Here is a 24049-nt window from a genome sequence, read left to right as displayed (position 1 = left end):
ATCTGACTTACCAACTCAGGAGAAAGCAGTTTCCAAGAAGATTTAATAAAACTGAACTGCAAAAAAAACTGACTTTGAAAGAAAAACTGTTCTGTGGATTGTAATATTGCATTTGTAGTTCAACAGTTAAACAGCATTCTTTGGCTGGGGTTCCCAACTTGACCTCCATCCCACAGGCCTGACCGTACTCCCACCTAGACTTCCTCCTGACTCTTTTAATAAGCAGAGCACTTAATAATGGGAAAGATGCGCAGATGCATTTCAAAGTGTACGGCACAGAAGGAAAGAGGCAGGGACAACAAAATTGGTGTGAAGATCCTAGCTCGACAGTCCTGATCTATGTAATTAAAAACTTATATTTGTGTAGCACCTTTAAAGTAATAAAATGTCCCAAGGCACTTCATAGAAGCATTACAAATGAAGGGGAAACTCCCGCTGTTTCAACTCAAGGCTCTTCTTTGAGCCTTTTCCCTGCCTATATGATGCTTTCGAACTACAAAGCAGAAAATAAAACATATGAAGATTCTCCATCTCTCTGAGGAGCCTTCAGTCCAATCCACATCCAAAAACCTGCTCTGAAAACTCTGTTCACATTTTGAGAGCTGTAACAAATACCACCACAGCAGCTGAGACAATCCATAGCATTCTAAAGCAACCAGCAACAGTCTAAATATAACAACCCACAACATTCTTTAAAGAAAAAAGTTAATTTTCGATAATCTCCTAACATTAATGGATCATTGGAAAAATGACAGGATCTGGATCCAGGTGCACATGTTTACGAAAAAAGGAATAATTTCTTCCCTGGGTCTCATCCTATCTGCGCACTGAATTTCATTGAAATCCATTTCTTATATTTAGAGATATAGGGCGAGATTGTCCGCAAATGCGGAGAATCGTAAAGGCTGCCGTGGGATAGGCCGTGACCCACGGCAGCCTTCACACCCACTTCCGGGGCCAATTCTCCCCCCTGGACGGGGCTAGGAGCGCGGCCCCGTGCGTCACGGCGGCACGGCCTTGACGACGGTCGTCAAGGCCGCACTTGAAGCGTCACGCTGGCTGATGTGGTCGATGACGTCGGGCACGCATGCGCAGGTTGGACAACGCCGACCCGCGCATGCGCAGTTGCCGTCTTTTCCCTCAGCCGCCCCGCAAGACGTGACGGCTTCATCTTGCAGGGAGGGGGAATGAAAAGAATGCGTCCGTTACGGATGCACGGCCCGCGATCGGTGGGCACCGATCGTGGGCCTATGCCCCCCTTGGCACGGGCCGTGGTACTGACGTGCCAATCGGACTCCCAGATGCCTCAAATGGGCATCTGGCGCCCGTTTCACAACGGCAGCGAGCAGGTGTGTTTGCTGCCGTGTTGAAACGGGAGTGAAGGCCCGGCCGCTCGGCCCATCGGCCTCGGAGAATCGCCGCTCGCCGTAAAAAACGGCGAGCGGCGATTCGTGGCGTTGGTCGGGCGTGGGGGGGGGGGAGAGAATAGCGGGAAGGCGTGAAAAATGCCGGGAGGCCCTCCCGCTATTCTCCCACCCGGCGTGGGGGGGCGGAGAATCGCGCCCATAATTTTTACAAACAAATAGACTAACAAGGGTATTAACATAACCTTTGCCTACTTTAAGTGAAGGAGGTAATTAGACTTCTAAATTCTATGAATATGAACCAATCTCAAGGCCAGACTCTTAGCGAGATTTGTATTTATATTCCTAGGTTGGTCTTTACACGTGGATAGCTTTATGTAAGTTTTGATTCTGTTAAAGCCTTTAGTGAAGGAATAATTAAACTATCTAAAGTCTGAACACATCTTCTGTCATTTTTGGGCAGCTGCGGAGCGAAAAGTACGCGGGTTCCAATTTGCAATCCATGGTTTAAACAGGCAACTGCACAGCTTTGAAGAAGAATCATACAGACTCAATATGTTAATTCTGTTTTTCTCTCCACAGATGCTGAGTTTTTTCAGCATTTTCTGCTTTTATTTCAGATTTCCAGGCATTTGCAGTATTTTGCTTTCATTATATTCGCATGTTAAAGGAGGTTGCCTCTGTTGGATCTGATTTTGGATAGTGGTATATCTTAAACATGATGCGTGCGCTGTAAATCAGATCGGATAAGTTCTAAAGCAGCTAGATATCTTTGGAGAATAGTATTTATTATTGTCACAAGTAGGCTTACATTAATACTGAAGTGAAGTTACTGTGAAAATCCTCTAGTCGCCACACTCTGGTGCGTGTTCAGGTACACTGGGCGAAATTCTCCCCTACCCGGCAGGGCGGGGTGTCCCGGCGTAGCGAAGTGGCGCCAACCACTCTGGCGTCGGGCCTCCCCAAAGGTGTGGAATTCTCCACACCGTTAGGGGCTAGGCCTGCGCCGGAGTTGCTCCTGCTCTGCCGACAGGCACCAAAACTGACATTAACGGCCTTTGGCGCTATGCCGATCGGCTTCGGGGCTGGCCGAAAGGCCTTCGCCGGTTGGCGTGAGTCCGCGCATATGCCGGAGCGTCAGCAGCCGCTGCCGTCGCCACCAGCGCATGTGCGGTGGAGGGGTTCTCTTCCGCCTTCGCCATGGTGGAGGCCGTGGCGGCGGCGGAAGAATGAGTGCCCCCACGGCACTGGCCCGCCTGCCGTTCGGTGGGCCCCGATCACGGGCCTGGCCACCGTGGGGGCACCCACCGGGGCCCGATCGGCCCATGCCCCCCCCCCCCCCCCCCCCCCCCAGGCCGGAGGGAGAGGCCTGACAGCGGCGGGACTTTGGCCCATCACGGGCCGGAGAATCGCTGTGGGGGGGCATGCCGACCAGCGGGGCGTGATTCCAGCTCTCGCCGATTCCCGGGTGGCGAAGAATTCCGGCCATGGCAGGGGCGGGATTTACGCCGGCCCCGGGCAATTCCCCGACCCTACCGGGGGGGGGGGGGGGGGGGGGGGGGGGGGTCGGAGAATCCCACCCACTGAGGGAGAATTCAGAATGACCAATTCACCTAATAAACATGTCTTTCAGGACTTGTGGGAGGAAATCAGAGGCACCAGGAGGAAACCCACGCAGACACTGGGAGAGCGTGCAGACTCCGCACAGACAGTATCCCAAGCCGGGAATCGAACCCAGGTCCCTGATTCGGTGAAGCAACAGTGCTAACCACTGTGCTACCATGCCACCCATGAGACATTTATGAATTATAAGAACGTAAAAAATCATTCACCCTCAAGCAGCAAACTCAAAAGAAATCAGAGTTTGCTGAAATAAGAAAGGGCTGTTAGATGTGGGAGGAACGTGGAGATAATTGCACATGAAAAGGACAAGGATCAGTGTCTGTACTAACCAATCAATCCAAGTTTCAGTGATGCTTTGATGGATGTGTTGTGTAATTGAAGATATCAGAGTACAATTTACTGTACATCAGATAAGGTTGTGTTCCTGTCACGCTACATACACTTTCTATCATAAGGGAGCTTCAGAAACAGGTCTTTCATACCATTTAATGGGAATAGCAATTATAATTTGACCATTTCTTGAAGGAGCCCTTTGTCCTGGCCTCACTCATCCTTTCGGTGAACCTGCTCCAATTGTTGATCGCTCTCGGTTAAGGAAATAGCTCCTGATATTTTGTTTGAAATCTGACCTTAACAGCCCGAACCCAATGCCCTCCTGTCTTCATCTCCTTCTTAGACAGTCCCTCAGGATCAAGGATGACTTGCTCCCACTCTGATTGGATGGGTTCTGAGGTGGCTGATCAGTCCAACGTGTGATCTTCAGACTCTGTCACATGTGGGGCAGGTGGTGCTGCAAGGGTCAGGGAGTGAGGTGTTTCGAGATTTTGTTAAGTCGCAAGCCAGGGGTTCCCGTGAGTCAGTGACGACGATTGATCTCATTTTGAAGCTACTATTCTCCTCAGAACAACAGGTGACTCCCTGACAGCTGCATTTGCTCTTGCCAGTAAATCCCAGTGCTCGTGGTCTCTGGAAACTAGGTATAAAATGGAAATAGCTGAGGGACATGCCCACCTTTTACTGATATATTGTTCTCTGGTTTATTCTTTGGTTTTCTATATTTTGTTCTCTCACTGAGGATTGTTGTTCAATGGGTACACAGCATGGGAGATAGAACTCTTGTCAAAGGGGCAAGGAAATAAAATTTCACAGCTCTCGAAGCTGCATAACTGTTTAAATGACTATGTGATAATCTGCAGGATTATTAAGGGAGCAACAATCTGATGAGTTACAAATGAGCAAACATCTTTAAGACATAGGGCGCTATTTAATGGAAAACTTCCCACGTCACTTTTGGCACGAGTGGAGGGGTGCGTCCGGCCGGCCACGTTGGTGCGATCGTGTCCCATATTTAACGGCACTTAGCACTGAAATGAGCCCCTACAAGCTCCTTGTCATTACTGGCTGTCTCATCATCTGATTCGTCAGACTCGTGCCTCAGCATCTCGTCACTAACAAGGGGAAGTGGTTTTTAAATGCTCCCTGAACACTCACTCACAGCGAACACACATGGCAACGCCCAGACGTACTCCTCGCTTTGTGGATGCTGACCTGGACATGCTTCTGGACACCGTTGATGCGAGTCGGGATATCCTGGGCGGGATTCTCTGTCGGCTGATGCCGGAATCGTGAAACGCGACTGGGCAGAGAATCGGTTTTCACGCCAAAATCGTGGCAAGCCAAATCGCAGTCCTCTGCCGCCTCATCAGCAACGTCAATGCTTTCCACTCCGCACATACAGTAAACATCGGTTGCATTTCATTAGCGGGTCTGACCCGGTATTCTCTGGGGCCTCAGTGATTCTCTGCCTCCAATACCCAACAATGAGGTTCACTTGTGATCTTAGATATTGGGAAACAGGTGCCATAGCTAATAGAGAGGAGGTAGGAAATGCAAAGGCGCGATCATGGGCTGCCGTTCGTGACATTGGCCGTGTTGGCTGGTGTTGTGACATTGGTGGGTGCCCCCCACCCCATGGGACTCTGGCAGTATCCAGACATGAATTAGTACATGTGAGGCCTCATTCGGCACCTCTTTTGCACCTCCTCCTCCTATTCTTCGGCCTGTTGGGCAGCTGACTCTCCATCCTCAGTGGTTGCCTCTTGTTCGTCTGGGGCACGCTCCACTGCTGTAGTGTCCTCTTCCTCGAGCAGCTCCAACAATGTAGCTGTATGAGCATCACCCAGGTCTGCAGCCACTAGCAGGAAGCCAGCATTGCTAGTTGTATTCCAATATCCATCGTCTGCATAGGGTGATGCTAGGACACAAGTGAGAGATTCAGGAGGGGATGTCAGTGGCACTCTGGTGAATGCAAAGCCGATTGGAGGAATCCCAAAGGCTACAGGCACAGGAGATGATGCTGACAACGCCTGGCACCGAGGCCAACACTGCTCGGGTCTCTGCTGACCATGGCTGAGGGCTTCATCATGTCCCAGTCACTGAGGGGCATGTCCCAGATGGAGGTTGTTGCACGTTTTACTATGGGCGTAAAACGCGTTTATTGGAGTGTATTAACACGCCTCCGTATTCGACGTGTGCTTAACACTACTAGGCTCTGTTCTATGTATTTATTCAGCTCTGGAGTCGCCAGTTGCCGTATAGACAACGTCACAAGTATTCCAAGGTCAAGTTCAAAGTAATAAAGACGATACACCGATTAGTAAGGTTCAAACGATCAATATTTATTATACAGTTATAATAAATACTCATGCACACTAAGAGACTAAGCTATAACTAAACTTAAGTGAACAGAATACTTATCTAACAGGAACAGGCAAGGTCAGAGAACGAGGCCTTCGTCCTGGTCTTGTACTGCAGCCTTCAGCAAGCGTTCTGGTACTGGGGGTCTAGTGGGCTTGGATCGCGTAGCGAGCGTTGAACTTACGGTTTCGGCGGCTGGTGCTCAACGGCTGGAGTCAGGATGCAAGATGTCTATCAGAGCCGGAGCACGGGTTTTAACAGACCGGGCTCTGTGGGGAATTTGCCTTTATACCCCTCTCTAATGTCCTTGCCCCCTTCTAGGCGGGCTCTACCTTTCGGTACCGATTGGAGCGTTTCCAAACGGTTACCTTCGAAATCCTCCAATCCTTCCCTCGATGTTGGGGGGTGGTTTCGATATTCGTTACTCAGGTGCCATCCTGTCTGCACAACCAATTAAGTGTTACATTGAGATGGAAATGTTGCCATTGTTTGTGCCTGGATCTGGGCTGCCTCATCAGAATGCTAAGCGCTTTGCCATTAACACCTTTGGCTTGGAGATCTTGCACCTGGCCAGAAACTGTTTTGCTGCTTGCAAAATGCTAATTAGTTGAGAGCAGGCTGTCTGTTCTCACTAAACAGGCTTTTCCTTCTGTCTTCCATTTTAGTTTGGCTCAGTGTCCATTTTGCGTGGCCAGCATAGCTACAAGGTGGACATTGCTGAGACACTGCAGACCATATCCCAGTCACTGAGGAGCATCGCAGAGGGTGTCAACATTATGATTCCAACAATGGGGAGGCGCCAGGACTGACAGAGCCAGATGAAACAGAGGCCTCTGGTGCTCACTCCACCTGCCCCTCCATTGGGCTCCATCAGGGTGGAGGAAGCATTGGAGGCCAATGCGGAGCCTGCCACCAAAGAGACAACGGCGGTCTCTAGTTCTTCCGGATTCCTCCCCTCTCCCACTCCTGACACGGGCACATTTCAAGGGCAGCGATGAGAACAGGGTGGCACAGCAAAGCCAGTCACACCTGCAAATTGTCCGGGGCCCTCCAGAGGACATACTCTTCAGGGCGCGAAAAAAACAGCAACGTGCCTCCACCTCAGATGTGCACTCTGGGGGTCACACCTAGATGTAGCACGAGATCACGTAAGATCAATAAGTTTGAGGAGCACTGAGCCGGTGATGGGGTCACTGTGTAGCTACGGGAGATGGAAATGTCCAATGTTCACTATTAAAACATGTTAAACCTGATGTATACACAGCCTCTCATACGTTAATCTTCATAGCAGGCAGTGGTGACCTTCATGGCCAGCAGGAATGTGTGTCCTCCTTCTCAACAACAGCCCACAGGAGACTGAGGAGCAATTGTGCAGTTAGCTACTGAAAAGGTGTGAAAAAAGCAGGGTAGTTGTGATGGGTGACTTTAACTCCCCCCATATTGACTGGGAATCACTTACAGCCAGGGTCTCGGAAGGAGAGCAATTTGTTAGATGTGTCCAGGAAGGCTTTTTGATACAGTATGTTGACAATCCAACCAGGAAGGAGCAATACTAGACTTGGTATTGGGGAATGAGCCAGTCCAGGTGATTGATGTTTCAGTGGGTGAGCATTTTGGGCTTCGCGACCATAAATCCATAAGATTTTGAACAGTCATGGATAAGGACAAGAGAGTGACCCACGGGTAAGGGTATTTAATTGGGCGAGGGCCAACTACATCTAAATTAGACAGGAACTGGGGAATGTGGATTGGGAGCGGCTATTTAAGGGTAAATCTACATCTGACATGAGAGGCTTTTAAAGGCCAGTTGATTGAAGTGCAGGAGAGGCATGTCCCCCAAAAATGAAGGATAGAAATGGCAGGATTTGGGAAGCATGGACGATAAGGAAAATTGTAGTCAAAAGGGAAAAGGAAGCATACAATAAGGCTAGGCAATAATAATTGATGTGGAGATGCCGGCGTTGGACTGGGGTGAGCACAGTAAGAAGTCTTACAACACCAGGTTAAAGTCCAACAGGTTTGTTTCAAACACGAACTTTCGGAGCACGGCTCCTTCTTCAGGTGAATGCAGGCTGAAGGTGGTATCCCACGTGCAGGGGGCCACCACACACTCTGAAGACCTGGATACCCATCAGGCAGAGACGGAACCCAGAGGGTTCTTCACCTGAAGAAGGAGCCGTGCTCCGAAAGCTCGTGTTTGAAACAAACCTGTTGGACTTTAACCTGGTGTTGTAAGACTTCTTACAATAATAATTGACAAAGCCCTTGAGTACGGCAAAAGTAGGAAGGAGCACGTGGAGAAAGGAGGGCTAAAAGGGGCCATGAAAGGTCTTTAGCAAAAATGGTGACTGGGAATCCCAAGACCTTTTATGCATATATTAGGGGCAAGAGGGTAGCATGAGAAGGAATAGGCCCACTCAAGGACAATGGAGGAAAGTTATGTGTGGAACCACAAGAAGTGGGTGAAATCCTTAAATGGGCACTTTGTATCTGTATTCACCAGGGAGAATGACATGATGAATGTTGAGGTCAGGGATAGGTGTGCGAACAATCTTGAAAATGCCAATATGCCAAACGAGGAAGTGTTGAGTATCCTAAATTGCATTAAGGTAGACAAGTCCCCGGGGTCGGATGGGATCTATTCCAGGTTACTGCGGGAGACAAGGGGAGAAATAGCTGGGGCCTTAACAGATATTTTCACATCCTCTTTGACCAGAGGACTGGAGAATAGCCAATGTTATTCCCTTGTGTGAGAAAGGAAGCAGGGATAATCCAGCAAATTACAGGCCGGTGAGCCTGACATCAATGGTGGGGAAACTTTTGAAAAAGATATTGAGGGACAGGATATATGGACATCTGGAGAAAAATGGACTAGTTAGTGTCAGGCAGCATTGTTTTGTACGGGCACGGTCATGTCCCACCAACTTGATCGACTTTTTGAAGAGGTGACAAAGAAAATTGTCAAGGGAAGGACTTGGATGTAGTTTGTATGGACTTTAATAAAGCATTTGACAAGGTCCCACAAGGCAGACTGCTACATAAACTAAAATCACATGGGATTCAAGGTGGGCTGGCTAGATGAATACAGAACAGGCTTGGTTATAGAAGACAGAGTAGCAGTGGAAGAGTGTTTTTCTAAATGGAGATCTGTAGCTAGTGGTGTTCTGCAGGGCTCAGCGCTGGGACCTCTGTTGTTCGTAGTATATATTAAATGATCTGGAGGAAAATGTGGGTGGTCTGATTGCTAGGTTTGCGGATGACATGAAGATTGGCGGATAGTGATAGTGCCGAGGATTGTCAAAGGGTGCAACAGGATTTCGATAGATTGGAGACTTGGGCACAGAAATGGCAGATGGAGTTTAATCTGGACAAATGTGAGGTAATACATTTTGTACGCCTGTACACCTTGGGCGGTTGCGGGCACACCCTCTGGGTTCCGTCTCTGCCTGATGGGTATCCAGGTCTTCAGAGTGTGTGGTGGCCCCCTGCACGTGGGATACCACCTTCAGCCTGCATTGACGCTGCTGCCTTCTCAGGCATTTGGCCACCTGCACTGCCACCAGCACCAGGAGATCAGCCTCTGTGGGACTGACACCCCTATCCAATTGGTATCTGTAAGGAGTTGGAGAAGGAAACAGACCAACAATCAGTTAGGGCTCCCACCCCGGGACCCTCAAATCCCTCAAGCCTCCCCCACCTTCACGTTCCTATCTTCTCTCAGTGCCACGCAGTGAGCCAGTTGTGCTGGAAAACCTTGCTCTGCACACTCACCCCTGGCCACATCAGGAGCCCTTAGACCCCAGACCCCTGCCGGGGATCATTAGGGAGACCATGCACAGGTACCCACTCCTGATCCACTCATTCACCCATTGGTCATGAGGATATCCCCAGTGCCAAAGCTCAGTTCTTGATTATTTGGTGATTGGTAGCTGTCTCTATGGTGCTGATGTTCCCAGAGGTCAGGCAAACTATTCAGGCTTCAAAGCTTTGAGTTTGATTTAAATGTGATGCAATAATCATCGTCTGAGACATAGCACGTGTACCCACGAGAAGCCACTTGAGTAATATTTTATTGGCAAAGCAGTCAACAGTAACAAAGATTTGTAACATTCCACATATCACACTGACAATTAATCAACCAGGAAATGTCACTGTTCCATATTGGTACCAATGCAAAGATATATCAGCTCATTTTTCACAAAAATGAGGCTGCAACGTTTGACTTCAATCTCACTAATTAGATGGAAATGAATGAAAATTGGGGTTAATGATATGCTTGCCATATTTGGGCATGATCCGGTTATTAACAAATGGGCACAAACCTGGATTTTGGTCTTTCCATTATTTAACTGGTGCGCCCAGATCCGTGCCGGGTACGTGTTGGTTACATCGCTCCCATAGTCGCTGGACTGGATTTTCCTGTGTCTGCAGTTTTCAATTCTATTTTCATAAGAACATAAAACATAAGAACATAAGAATAGGAGCAGGAGTCGGCCATCTGGCTCCTCGAGCCTGCTCCGCCATTCAACGAGATCATGGCTGATCTTTTGTGGACTCAGCTCCACTTTCCGGCCTGAACACCACAACCCTTAATCCCTTTATTCTTCAAAAAACTATCTATCTTTATCTTAAAAATCTTATCATTTGTTATATTAATGTGTAGTTTATACACAGCAGGAAACCAGTACTTTCGAACTGATCACAGGGCTTCAGAGCTTAATCTGAACTCTCATTTTACTTTCTAAGCCCCCTCCTAAATAAAAAGAACGTGACAGGTGAGTAAGATTTTGGGGATGGTTTAGCTCACTGGGCTAAATCGTTGGCTTTTAAAGCAGACCAAGCAGGCCAGCAGCACGGTTCGATTCCCGTACCAGCCTCCCCGGACAGGCGCCGGAATGTGGCGACTAGGGGCTTTTCACAGTAACTTCATTGAAGCCTGCTCGTGAGAATAAACGATTTTCATTTTTCATTTCACTTTGTGCATTAGTTTGCAACAGGTGATGGCAAATGTGCGGCCCATTTGAAGTCAATAGAATTGGTGAGAGATAAATAACCAGCGGCTGAATACATAATGCCCATTCTAAACTATGGTTGACTATCAAATTCTAAGGCAGGGTTTTTCAAAGTGTGGGTCACGAAGTTCCGCCGGTTGGCAAAAGTGGGTCCCGGGTAAAAAAGTTTGAAAAACACTGCTCTTGATTCCCAAAACCCAGATTGGACTGTGGCTGCTGGTCATGTGGTGCCTTTCAAATCTTGGGGTGGAATTCTCGCTGGTAACAGGAACTGGTGTTACTTCTGCACCATTTTATAAATGAAACAGTTGATTGATTTGCAACCTCAGTATTGTTGTCAGTCTTGTGTATTGCACGCACCTCATACCTGAGTAAACAGACCAGCCTCAAGCCGACTCGATACTCGTAACTTGAGGAGCCAGAAAGGGGCGTCAGTCAATGTGAGCGGCAGTGCTGTTAAATAGGACAAAGATGTGTCAGCAACAGATTCAGATTGGAAACTTGGGAGCAGGTGAGTGATAATCCGTCGGCCCCCACCATCATTTGCTTCAGTGAGTCGGACATTGAGATTTTAGGATAGCGGAATACCACCTATATTTTAGATTGAAGTCCATTTGAGGGTTACTAGCGAAGAACATTCATTTTTCTCTTGTTTAGAGACAGGTAGCGCAGAAATATGATTCCGTTTCGGTATCATTGAAGGGAGGGAGAGGAGCCACGCTGCTCGGTTCAATCCCAGTTACTTTCGAGCAATCCTATATGACTGCATCTTGAAGATGTGTGAGGTAATGCTGTGACTGCCAGGTGATAGGGAGGAGCGTCAGTGATGTGCTTTCACTGTGTGCAATGTGGCCAGGCTCAATGTGGGTTCTTCCTTCTGTTCTTCCTTGCCTGATTCTATTTAATATTCCCACCAAGAATGCTTCACAGACTGTGTCTCTGCATTCTTTGGCACATTTGCCATTTGCATTTCAGCTGCAGGTTTCCTGACCTGTTAATTACATATTACCTTTGTTTTCTTTCAACTTGGACTTGAGGATATGGTTGAGAGAGGATAATACCAACATTGCTCACCATAGATATTCCATTCCAAATGAGAAATGTTTCATCCACTATCTGTACAGATACTGGGCCTGGGTGCTACATTTGTGATTGGGAGCTGGGTTGGTACAGCAGGGTGAGTGGGGAGAGGTTTGATTGTGTGATTGGGTTGGTGTGACAGGGTGAGTGGGGAGGGGTTTGACGGTGTGATTGGGTTAGTGTGACAGGGTGAGTGGGGAGGGGCTTGATGGTGTGATTGGGTTGGTGTGACAGGGTGAGTGGGGAGAGGTTTCATGGTGTGATTGGGTTGGTGTGACAGGGTGAGTGGGGAGGGGTTTGACGGTGTGATTGGGTTAGTGTGACAGGGTGAGTGGGGAGGGGCTTGATGGTGTGATTGGGTTGGTGTGACAGGGTGAGTGGGGAGGGGTTTGATGGTGTGATTGGGTTGGTGCGGCAGGGTGAGTGGGGAGGGGTTTGACGGTGTGATTGGGTTGGTGTGACAGGGAGAGTGGGGAGGGGTTTGACGGTGTGATTGGGTTGGTGCAGCAGGGTGAGTGGGGAGGGGTTTGACGGTGTGATTGGGTTGGTGTGACAGGGTTAGAGGGGAGGGGTTTGATGGTGTGATTGGGTTGGTGTGACAGGGTGAGTGGGGAGAGGCTTGATGGTGTGATTGGGTTGGTGTGACAGGGTGAGTGGGGAGGGGTTTGATGGTGTGATTGGGTTGGTGTGACAGGGTGAGTGGGGAGAGGTTTGATGGTGTGAGTGGGGAGAGGTTTGATGGTGTGATTGGGTTGGTGTGACAGGGTGAGTGGGAAGAGGTTTGACCGTGTGATTGGGAGCTGGGTTGGTGTGATAGGGTGAGTGGGGAGGGGTTTGACGGTGTGATTGGGTTGGTGTGACAGGGTGAGTGGGGCGGGGTTTGACGGTGTGATTGGGTTGGTGCAGCAGGGTGAGTGGGGAGAGGTTTGATTGCGTGATTGGGTTGGTGTGACAGGGTGAGTGGGGAGGGGTTTGTGTGATTGGGTTGGTGTGACAGGGAGAGTGGGGAGGGGTTTGACGGTGTGATTGGGTTGGTGCAGCAGGGTGAGTGGGGAGAGGTTTGATTGCGTGATTGGGTTGGTGTGACAGGGTGAGTGGGGAGGGGTTTGTGTGATTGGGTTGGTGTGACAGGGAGAGTGGGGAGGGGTTTGACGGTGTGATTGGGTTGGTGTGACAGGGTGAGTGGGGAGGGGTTTGACGGTGTGATTGGGTTGGTGTGACAGGGTGAGTGGGGAGAGGCTTGATGGTGTGATTGGGTTGGTGTGACAGGGTGAGTGGGGAGGGGTTTGATGGTGTGATTGGGTTGGTGTGACAGGGAGAGTGGGGAGAGGTTTGACGGTGTGATTGGGTTGGTGCAGCAGGGTGAGTGGGGAGAGGTTTGATGGTGTGATTGGGTTGGTGTGACAGGGAGAGTGGGGAGAGGTTTGACGGTGTGATTGGGTTGGTGTGACGGTGAGTGGGGAGGGGTTTGACGGTGTGATTGGGTTGGTGTGACGGTGAGTGGGGAGAGGTTTGATGGTGTGATTGGGTTGGTGTGACGGTGAGTGGGGCGGGGTTTGACTGTGATTGGGTTGGTGTGACAGGGTGAGTGGGGAGAGGTTTGACAGGGTGATTGGGTTGGTGTGACAGGGTTAGTGGGGAGAGGTTTGACGGTGTGATTTGGTTGGTGTGACAGGGTGAGTGGGGAGGGGTTTGACGGTGTGATTGGGTTGGTGTGACAGGGTTAGTGGGGAGAGGTTTGACGGTGTGATTGGGTTAGTGTGACAGGGTTAGTGGGGAGAGGTTTGACGGTGTGATTGGGTTGGTGTGACAGGGTTAGTGGGGAGAGGTTTGACGGTGTGATTGGGTTGGTGTGACAGGGTGAGTGGGGAGGGGTTTGACGGTGTGATTGGGTTGGTGTGACAGGGAGAGTGGGGAGGGGTTTGACGGTGTGATTGGGTTGGTGTGACGGTGAGTGGGGAGAGGTTTAATGGTGTGATTCGGTGCTGGGTTGATGGTGTGACTGAGACCGAATTTGACCTAATTCAATGCTAGGTTGGTGCTGTTAATTGAACTCTTTACTGTCCTGTGTGGTGAGATGGGTGCAGCTGGATGCACTGTCATCACTACTTCATCAGCCAGCCTTACAGAATGATTTGTTTCTTTCAGAATGGCATCTGTGTGGTTCTTGAGTGTGTTCTTCACGGGACTTTTCATGCTGTGGACAGCCAGAGTTAATGCAGGTAAGAGGTTGAAATTCCCAATGTGTCTTGTTGTGACTGAAGGGTAGGAGAGATTTGTACCTTCATGTGAAGCATGTTCAATTAGAGTGAGATTGACTGAAAAATATTATCCTGGAATTGATGCTGGGGTCAATAAAACCAGAGGAACCAACGATGTTGAGAGTTCAATGCAACATTGATAAACTTGCATCAAACTTATTTTCGACTACACTTTGAGTGCTGTACAACGTTCTGGTATCCATAGTATAAGATGGATATAGAAGCAATGGCAGAGGCCAAAATATTTCACAAGGACGACAGCGGACTGAGGATATACTCTCCCGGAATAGCTAAGCAAGCTGGGACTCCTTTCTCTAGAAAAGAGAATGCTGGGGTGTGACCTAATAGAGGTCTTTAAAATTATAATGGAGTTTAATAGGCTCAAGGCGCAATCGAGATGATAACATATTGGTATTTGTGGGGAACAACACAAGCATGTGAGAGAGGAAGGAGTGTTATCTTTTGCTGACAGGGTTAACTTGAGAGGGTTCATAGAATCCCTACAGTGCAGAAGGAGGCCATTCGGCCCATCAAGTTGTACGAACTTGTCTGTGAAGAGTCTGCATGTTCTCTCCGTGTATGCGTGGGTTTCCTCCAGGCGCTCCGGTTTCCTCCCACGGTCCAAAGATGTGCAGGTTAGGTGAATAGGCTGTGCTAAATTGCCCTTCGTGTCCAAAAACAGTTAGGGTGGGTTACGGGGATAGGGTGGAAGTGAGGGCTTAAGTGGATTGATGCACACTCGATGGGCCGACTGGCCTCCTTCTGCACTATGTTCTATGTTCAACCCTCTGAAAGAGCACCCTACTGATGCACACTCCCCTGCAAACCCACCTAACCTTTTGGACACTAAGTGGCAATTTAGCATGGTCAGTTCACCTCACCTGCACATCTTTGGACGGTGGGAGGAAACCGGAGGAAACCCACGCAGACACGGGGAGAATATACAAACAGCACACACACAGTCGCCCATGGTCGGAATCGAACCCGGGTCCCTGGTGCAGTGAGTGCTAACCAATGTGCCGCCCCAACTTGAAGGGTTGCGAGAAGAAGATTTGGAGCATAAACTACCAATAAATGGAAAGAAGTGAACAAAATAAATCACTCAAATTACTTTTGTAAACCTATTTTGGATACCATTTTACTTTGTTAATAAATTAAGCTCAAGTAACAGCATTAGGCAGCTTTCCAGATTCAATGTTCAATATAACAATTTTTTTTTTTTTTTTAATTAGTTTTTTTTAAATTTAGAGTACCCAATTATTTTTTCCAATTAAGGTGCAATTTAGCATGGTCAATCTACTTACCCTGCACATCTTTGGGTTTTGGGAGAGAAACCCAAGTAGGCATGGGGAGAATGTGCAAACTCCACATGGACAGTAACCCAGGGCCAGGATTCGAACCCGGCTCCTTAGCGCCGTAGGCAGCAATACTAATCATTGTGCCACCATGCTGCCCTTCAATATAACAATTTTAAAGCATAATCACTTCTCCTATTTTTTCAAACAGCAACAATTGGCAATATTTCTGTTTTTCTCATTTGCACCTCCTCTGGACACATCATTCTCCTTGTACAATTGCCATCTGCTTTTGATTTGCACTTGCACTATCGTCCTTTTATCATGTAACCTTTTCTGCCTTCCACCCTGTCATGGATCTTACCTTTTCTTCTTTCCTCTCCACTGGCCTTTCCCTACCTCTGTTTCCACTAAAAGTCTGTCACATTTCTAAATTTGCCATTTCTAATGAAAGGCCATCTACCTTAAAACCTGAACTCTATTTCTCTTTCCACAGATGCTGCATGACCAGCTGAATCTTTCCAGCATTTGTATGTAAACAGTGCAGTCTCTCTGCTTTTTCCATCTAGTTATTGTAAAGGACATCAGTAGAATTATTCATCATTTTTGTTTCCTTTGTTTACAATTAAACAGATTGGCAACAACCTGCAATTGTCCACTAGTGGCGGCTGCTTCAGAAATTGTCTACCTTCTGTTCTCAAACCCAGGAATAACCACACTTCCGGTCTCTGCTCTAAAAATGACATCTTACTCTAGGAGGGGATCTTCACTCCTGGGGAAACTTGCCACTCCCAGTTGTCAGATAACGGAGTCTGAGGGCCCGACCCTGACCGCATGCGCCACCTCCTGGAACTTCACCTCCCCCACTGCCCCAAGGCCCTGAAGAGATGCCTGAGGTTCTTCTCTTATTATGTCCAGTGGGTCCCCAATATGCAGACAAGGCCTGTCCACTCATTACATCCACATCTTTCCCCTGACGGCTGAAGCCCACCTGGCCTTCAACCGCATCAAGACAGATATTGCCAAAGCCGCGATGCATGCTGTGGATGAGTCCATTCCGTTCCAGGTGGAGAGCGATGCGTCGGAATTTGCCCTGGCCACTACCCTCAACCAGGCGGGCAGGCCCATGGCTTTCTTCTCCCGTACCCTCCATGCCTCCGAAATTTGACAGTCCTCCGTCGAAAAGGAAGCAAAAGCCATTGTGGAAGCTGTACGACATTGGTGGCATTATCTCGCTGGCAGGTGATTCACTTTCCTCACTGACCAACGGTCCATTGCCTTCATGTTTAATAATACACAGCGGGGCAAGATAAAGAACGACAAGATTCTGAGGTGGAGGATCGAACTCTCCACCTACAACTACGATATCTTGCATCGACCCGGGAAGCTCAATGAGCCCCCAGGTGCCCTATCCCGCGGTACATGTGCCAGCGCACAAGTAGATCGACTTCGGGCCCTCCACAATGACCTCTGTCACCCGGGGGTCACCCGGTTTTTTCATTTTATCAAGGCTCGCAACCTGCCTTACTCCATCGAGGAGGTCAGGACCATGACCAGGGACTACCAGGTCTGCGCGGAGTGCAAACCGCACTTCTATTCCACAGAGCAAACCTGGTAAAGGCCTCCCGCCCCTTTGAGCGCCTCAGCATCGACTACAAAGGGCCCCTCCCCTCCACTGACCGTAACGTGTACTTCCTCAACGTTGTTGACGAGTGCTCACAATTCCCCTTTGCCATCCCATGCCCTGACATGACCTCTGCCACCGTCATCAAGACCGTGCACAGTCTCTTCACCTTGTTCGATTTTCCCACCTACATCTATAGCGATCGGGGTTCCTCCTTCATGAGCGATGAGTTGCGTCAGTTCCTGCTTAGCAAGGGCATCGCCTCAAGCAAGGCGACCAGCTACAACCCCTGGGGAACCAGATTGGTGGAGAGGGAGAACGCGATGGTCTGGAAGGCCGTCCTTCTGGCCCTACGGTCTAGAAGTCTCCCAGTCTCCCGCTGGCAGGAGGTCCTTCCCGATGCGCTGCACTCCATCCGGTCGCTCCTGTGCACTGACACCAATGAGACTCCTTACGAACGTATCTTTACCTTCTCTAGGAAGTCCACCTCGGGGGTCTCGCTTCCTTCCTGGCTGACAGTCCCAGAGCCCGTCTTCCTCCGGAAGCATGCGAGGGGTCATAAATCGGATCCCCTTGTGGAGAAGGTCCTGCTCCTCCATGCCAAACCACAATATACCTACGTGGCACATCATGATGGGCAGCAGGACACAGTTTCCCTCCGGGATTTGGCACCCGCAGGCCCACCAGCGACCATCACCAACACCCCCCCCCCCCCCCCCCCCCCCACCACCGACTCAACTACTGGGCGAAGAAGAAGACAACACGCTCCCAGAAGCGCAGGTCTCGACACCAGTACACACACCACAGCCGGGACTGAGGCGATCACGATGGAAGGTCAAAGCCCCCGACAAACTCGACCTTTAAGTTCACTTCACCCCCGCTGGACTCTTTTTTTTAACAGGGGGTGAATGTGGTTAACCACTGTTAGTGTATTATATGTATTGTGGTAACTTACTGTACTACATGTATTGTGGTAAATCACTGCCTGATGGCTCCGCCTGTGGCTCCTCCCCTCGGGCTGGGTATGAAGGTGGCTGACCTCCGACCCTGTTCCCAGTTCGGGATCAGTGGCCAGGAGGCTTCATGTTAAGCTTATCAAAGCCACAGTTTAGTTCACTACTCGACTTGTGTTAACTGATGGCACGCTAAAAACAAATCCTGTTTCCACTGAGGCATTGTATCCTTCTCTGTCCTATTCCAGCTCTAACTTCACCAAACTGCTCTGGTTTCCCCCGGGTTCCATTTCCTATTCATCTGCTTTCAACGTTTTTAGATAATTGCATTTCTCAATTGACTGTGTAGCTGAGGTTGCTGTTATTCCTTCTGTGTGTACAGATTCAGGAGAAGCACTGGGCACTCAGTTTGTATACAGGTCGGTAGGGGCAGCTATCAAAATGGTGGACAGAGCATATAAAAAGACCAGGAATGGGTGAGTAATACGACAGCAACACCGGCATCAGATTGGACCCAGATACAATAAGCAAGCTAATTTTAATATTCAAATACACTAATTAAATCCAATGATGCTGCTCACAGATTAAGAGGAGGCTCAGAATTGAGGGTTAAGAGCTTTCTGGCATATTCTTTGGATATATACAGTGCATCTGTGTTTTGAGATCTATTCTGCTGTTTGATATTGGTGTTGAGTTTTGAGTCTGAACTCGTTATCCATGGCTGCGATCAACAGAGCTTGGGTTTGAGAGGGAACTGGAAAGGAATGGGGCAATGCAAGATTTAGGAAGAACTGGACAGTTTAGAATCATAGAATCTCTACTGTGCATAAGGAGGCCAATTGGTCCATCTAGCCTGCACCGAACCTCTGAAAGAGCACCCTACCGAGGCACACTCCCCTGCAACCACACCTAACGTTTGGACACCTGAGGGGCAACTTTGCATGGCCAATCCACCTAACCTGCATATCTTTGGACTGTAGGAGAAAAGCAGGAGCACCCAGAGGAAACCCATGCAGACATCGGGAGAAAGTGCAAAGTCCACACAGTCACCTAAGGCCGGAATTGAACCCGGGTCCCTGGTGCTGTGAGACAGCAGTGCTAATCACTGTGCTGCCCCAATTATAATTGGGAAGTGTCCGGGAGCATTTAGGAATCATAGTTTAAGGTCTGGAACATTCTTGAAGTCGGAGATAGATCTCGCAACAATGCAGCAATCCCTCAGTGCTGTCTATATCAGACCAGACGATTGGTATCTATGATCACCTGGTTCATAAGAATGAGCTAAACTGTCTGCTATCTAATCTAATGTTGGTGATCTGTAATCTTATTTGGTTGCTGATGTTATCTGTTAATTTGTATCTGTTATGTAATATGTCATCTGATAGTTATGATTTATTATCTATTATGTTAACTTCTGGCATCTTTCCCGCTGTCTATTGTGTTATCTGCCATCAGTTATCTTCTGATTTGCTTGATCTGTTTTTTGCTCTCTGTAATTTGATGTATTATTTCCTATTAATTATCTGCCGTCCGTGATTTGATATCTATTGTTATCTGGAACATTGTGTTGCTTGATTTCTGTGATGCTATTTGTAAACCATTTTTCTTCCTGTTCTGTGAACTGATATCCTTCAGATGCTCCATTCAATCTGTTAAGTGCTGAAGGGATATACTCAACAGGACACTCAAGGATTGGTGTTGGGAACTTATTTTTAAAATTTAATTTATATCGATTAATTGCACTCAAAAAAAGTCTCTATAGATTGGTCAAATGTGCACGTGGCACTAAACCAGATCAGACAACAGAGCGAGAGAAGGAAACTTAGGAATTACAGAATGAGTTGAACAAAATAAGCAAATAGACAGAAGATTGTGGCACGGTGTCACTCTGGTTAGCATTGCTGCCTCACAGCGCCAGTCACGTGGGTTCAATTCCAACCTTTGGTTGGAATGTGTGTGGAGTTTGCACAATCTCCCTCTGTCTGCCTGGGTTTCCTCCCACAGTCGAAGATGTGCAGGTTAGGTGGATTGGCCATGCTAAATTGCCCTTAGTGCCCAAAGGTTAACTGGGGTTATGGAGCTGCAGGGATAGGACGGGGGAGTGGGCCTAGGTAGGGTGCTCTTTCAGAGGGTCGATGTAGACTCAATGGGCTGAATGGCCTTCTTCTGCACTGTCGGGATTCTATGATTAAATCTAACACAGACAAAAGTATAGAAAGGCAAATTTTGCCATGAAAATGACAATTTGACTATGATTGAAGTTAAAGTGAAAACGCACTTGGCAAAATAGAAGTCGACCTATTGCAGAGGAACAATCAACAAAGCCAATAGAATGTTAAATTATCTCGCTAAAATAGAAATCAAATCGAAGTCACGATCAGCTGCTTTGCTAACCGTGAGTATTGTGTCCACAGTTGCTGACTGATACACAGGAGCGAGATTCAAGATTTGTAAACCGTGCTGTGAGCAGCCATGGGATTCACCCTCGGTGCTAGGATTCTGTGTTATAAGGAAAGACTGGAGATACTTGGACCCTTCAATCTTGATAGGAAAATCTGAAGGGTGATCTTGTAGAGATGTATACAATTATTAGCAGAACTGAAAAGTTATATTCAGAATCTTCCATTAAATTAAATAGCGAGAGTAAGTCAGTGGTATACAGATTCAAACTCTTAAAAGGTAAATTTAGGGCTGAATGTGACGCACATTCAGTGCATTCGGCTGCAAGGTAGTGGTGAAAGTCCTGGGATCACTTAGTAACCAAATAGATGCTGCAAAGCAAAGGGGGAACTTAAAGGTCATTCATAATGGATGAACTAAGATCGGCCAAATGACCTTTCTCCTTGGTAATTATCTGTTGAATCGTATCAAACAGCAATTCCCTTCCGCTCTCCGTAATAGGAATGATACAGAATGTACCCAACTATCCGATTCTTGCAAAACTCAACTCACAATGTGCAGCATTAGATATGATATGATACATTTGCTAAACAATCCTCAGTGTGTGAAAGATTAGGCTGACAACCAATTTGAGCTTATTTGTGTGTGGTGTGTTTGCGTGTACTGGAATCTACATAGAGCTCTGTTCTTTGCAGGCAGAAATAATGTACACATATTTTACCCATTTCACCGAAACAAAATAAGGGACTGCCATTCACTGGTTCATTACTTAGGGAAATTTTTGACCAATCACAAGTTGCCTGGTTTCAATTTCAGCCAATGCTTGGCAGTTAACTTTCAGGCACCAGCAACTGATGCATTCTCCATGGCAATGCCTCGACCAATCAGAGACTGCTTGCCAACCAATCAGTTCTCTTTCTTCTCATACCATATAAATTGATTGATGTCCCTTGCATTGTATTCTTGTGAATGTCCTGGTGAGTGCAAGCCGAAAAGCTTTGATTTAAAAAGAAAAGGCCTTTCTTTTTTAGAAATACTCAAGATCTGTTATTTATTGTCTGTTAACTAATAAATTCATCCATTTTTATTTCATTCTTTATATCTATTTCGAGCACTTTGGAATGTTAGTCTGCCAAATGATGTTTTGCTGTTTGATTTTTTTAAATTATCTGCTATCTATTGTTTTGGCCGATAACAGTTTTTTGACTATTGGTATTTGTTGTCCTCTTTATTTCAGCCAAAATAGGAAGCTCACTAAAAGGAATTTTACCTCAGCTGACCTCCTAGCCTACTTCAAACAGCCTGTGGCAGAGACCAGAACTGCAGTGAGATCAGCAGAGTACTTGGAAACTGTACTGACCCTTATCCAACGCAGTGTCAATGAAGTCCACAGATCTGTGCTCAATGCAACAGGTTAGTTTGTGTTAGCGGAGTTAAGTGAGTCGAGTTCTTCAGACCGTATAAAACTTTAACAAAACGTCTTTTAATACCACATGCATGCGGGAGAACTAAACTGGGTTGCTGTAACTGCAGCTTGGTCCAAGTCGCTGTGCTTGAACAAAGCCCCCACACAATTCTTTACACTGTTTCGGCTCGTTACAGAGAGGTTCAAAATTATTCAACGTGATATGAGTGATTCAAATAGTACAATGCAACCGATTATCAGTACCGGCAGTGTGATGGGATTACAATCATTCTCGATTAGATGATGCGGATGCTCTGTTTTACATACATTTCTCCTAATCCTTTTGGAGATACATCGTGTCCACCTTTATAATACAAAAGACCACGTCTAAACAATCGGTCCGTGATGGGGTGGTATCTGCTCCATGTCCCTGATATTTGCATGTAACTGGCTGTACAATGACTCTCCCAGACAGGCCGGAGCCAGGCTGCTTGCTATCCTATTAGTTCCTGTCGCTGAAGTGGCAGCACGGTAGCACAAGTGGATAGCACTGTGGCTTCAAAGCGCCAGGGTCCCAGGTTCGATTCCCCGGTGTGTCACTGTCTGTGCAGAGTCTGCATGTTCTCCCCGTGGCTGCGTGGGTTTCCTCTGGGTGCACTGGTTTCCTCCCACAGTCCAAAGATGTGCAGGTTAGGTTGATTGGCCATGATAAATTGCCCTTAGTGACCAAAAAGGTTGGGAGGGGTTGATGGGTTACGGGGATAGGGTGGAAGTAAGGGCTTAAGTGGGTCAGTGCAGACTCGATAGGCCGAATGGCTTCCTTCTGCACTATATGTTCTATGTTCCATATGTTACCTGAGGCATTCTGGATTGTACTCTGCTAATTTGATTAGGTTCTTGGAGAATGTCAGTTTAATAGGCAGGTTTTTCCTTGCTACCCCAAGTGTACCTCTGAGGCTCCATTTTCCCTAATACAGTTTGCAAAGAGGTTTTGTCAAAAGAGCAGAATGGTATGGGATTCTGTTAGACTTGGAGTTTAATGCCTAACATTTCCTGGGTAACTATTCAGGTAAGTAAATTGGAACTACCCAAAATCGGCAACTCTAACTCAGCATTGCAGACTTTTTAGTGGTTCCTGGGAGCAGTGGACTTGCTCATCAGAAGTTCAAACTTCCGAGGCAATTCCCAAAGAGTCATTGTACTGGGATTCCGAAGGGTCCCATAGCACACTGCTATGACACCCTGGGCAAGTGCTCGGTCAATTCCAGCCCTACATGCCTCGGAGTCACAACGAAAGTGAATTAACCAATAATTCTTGCAAACAAATCCAGCCCCACTGCTTCAAGTTGCATAAAAAAGGGTGTGGATTTGGGGAGAGTAGATTTTAGTAAAATAAGACAGCATCTGGCGAACGTAGACTCGAAAGAGATACGTGTGGGGAAATCTACAGAAGAGCAGTGGGGGGGGTGGGAGACCATGGATGACCAGAGATATTCAGGATAAGACGAGAAGGAAAAGAGGTTTTCAGCAAGTACAAGGGGAGCAAATCAGGGGATGCATTAGTGGAGTACAGAAAGTGCAGGATCGAGTTTTGAGAAAGGAATTAGGAGAGCAAAGAGGGGATATGAGAAAGCTCTGGCTGGTAAAAGCAGGGAAAATCCCAGGATATTCTATAAGTATATCAATGGGAAGTGGATAATCAGGAAAAGAGTAGGGTCCATTAGGGACCAAAGAGGGAAATCTGTGGGTGGAGCAAGAGGACATCGGTGAGGTGTTGAATGAATATTTCAAATCTGTCTTCACTCGAGAGAAGAAGGAGGTAGATTTGGAACTCTAGGAAATTTTTCAGCAACTTGTGATGGGGGGTGGGGGACAAGGCATTGGAGGTTTTGAGAGGCTTAAAAGTGGATTAATATCCAGGTCCAGATGAATTGTGTCCCAGGATGCTGTGGGAAGCGAGGGAGGAGATTGCTCAGGCTCTGACCCAAATTTTTACTTCCTCACGTGCCACGGGGGAGGAACCAAAGGACTGGAGAACAGCTAATGTGGTCCCACTATTTAAGAAATGGTGTAGAGACAAACCAGGGAACTACAGACCAGTGAGTCACACTTCAGTGGGTAGGGATACTATTGGAGAAGATTCTGAAGGATACTATTGGAGAAAATTCTGAAGGAGGGAAACTATCTCCACTTGGAGAGGCAAGGTTTGATCAGGAGTAGTCAGCATGGCTTTGTCAGAGGAACGTCATGTCTAACGTATTTGATTAGATTTTATGAGCATGTAACCAAGTGTGTAGATGAGGGTAGTGTAGTTGATGTAGTTTACATGGATTTC

The 24049-nt window shown here is 47.6% G+C and overlaps 1 protein-coding gene across 3 annotated transcripts in view; it reads left to right on the top strand.

Moving 5' to 3' along the window:
• Positions 1-10861: 10861 nt before the first annotated feature.
• LOC119974774 (myeloperoxidase-like) overlaps positions 10862-24049 on the top strand; it is a 66151-nt gene continuing 52963 nt past the window's right edge. For 2 of the 3 annotated variants that reach the window (XM_038813994.1, XM_038813992.1), the window contains exons 1-4: positions 11140-11207; positions 13925-13998; positions 18292-18385; positions 21547-21722. In XM_038813994.1, the coding sequence (XP_038669922.1) occupies positions 13926-13998; positions 18292-18385; positions 21547-21722 (343 nt within the window). In that variant the 5' untranslated portion in view covers positions 11140-11207; position 13925. Of the gene's footprint in view, positions 11208-13924; positions 13999-18291; positions 18386-21546; positions 21723-24049 lie in introns of all 3 variants that reach the window. The other variant, XM_038813993.1, reaches the window with a different exon arrangement.

This window comes from Scyliorhinus canicula, chromosome 12 (assembly GCF_902713615.1).
Source record: "Scyliorhinus canicula chromosome 12, sScyCan1.1, whole genome shotgun sequence".
NCBI lineage: Eukaryota > Metazoa > Chordata > Chondrichthyes > Carcharhiniformes > Scyliorhinidae > Scyliorhinus > Scyliorhinus canicula.
This window is presented reverse-complemented; position numbering and strand designations above follow the sequence as displayed.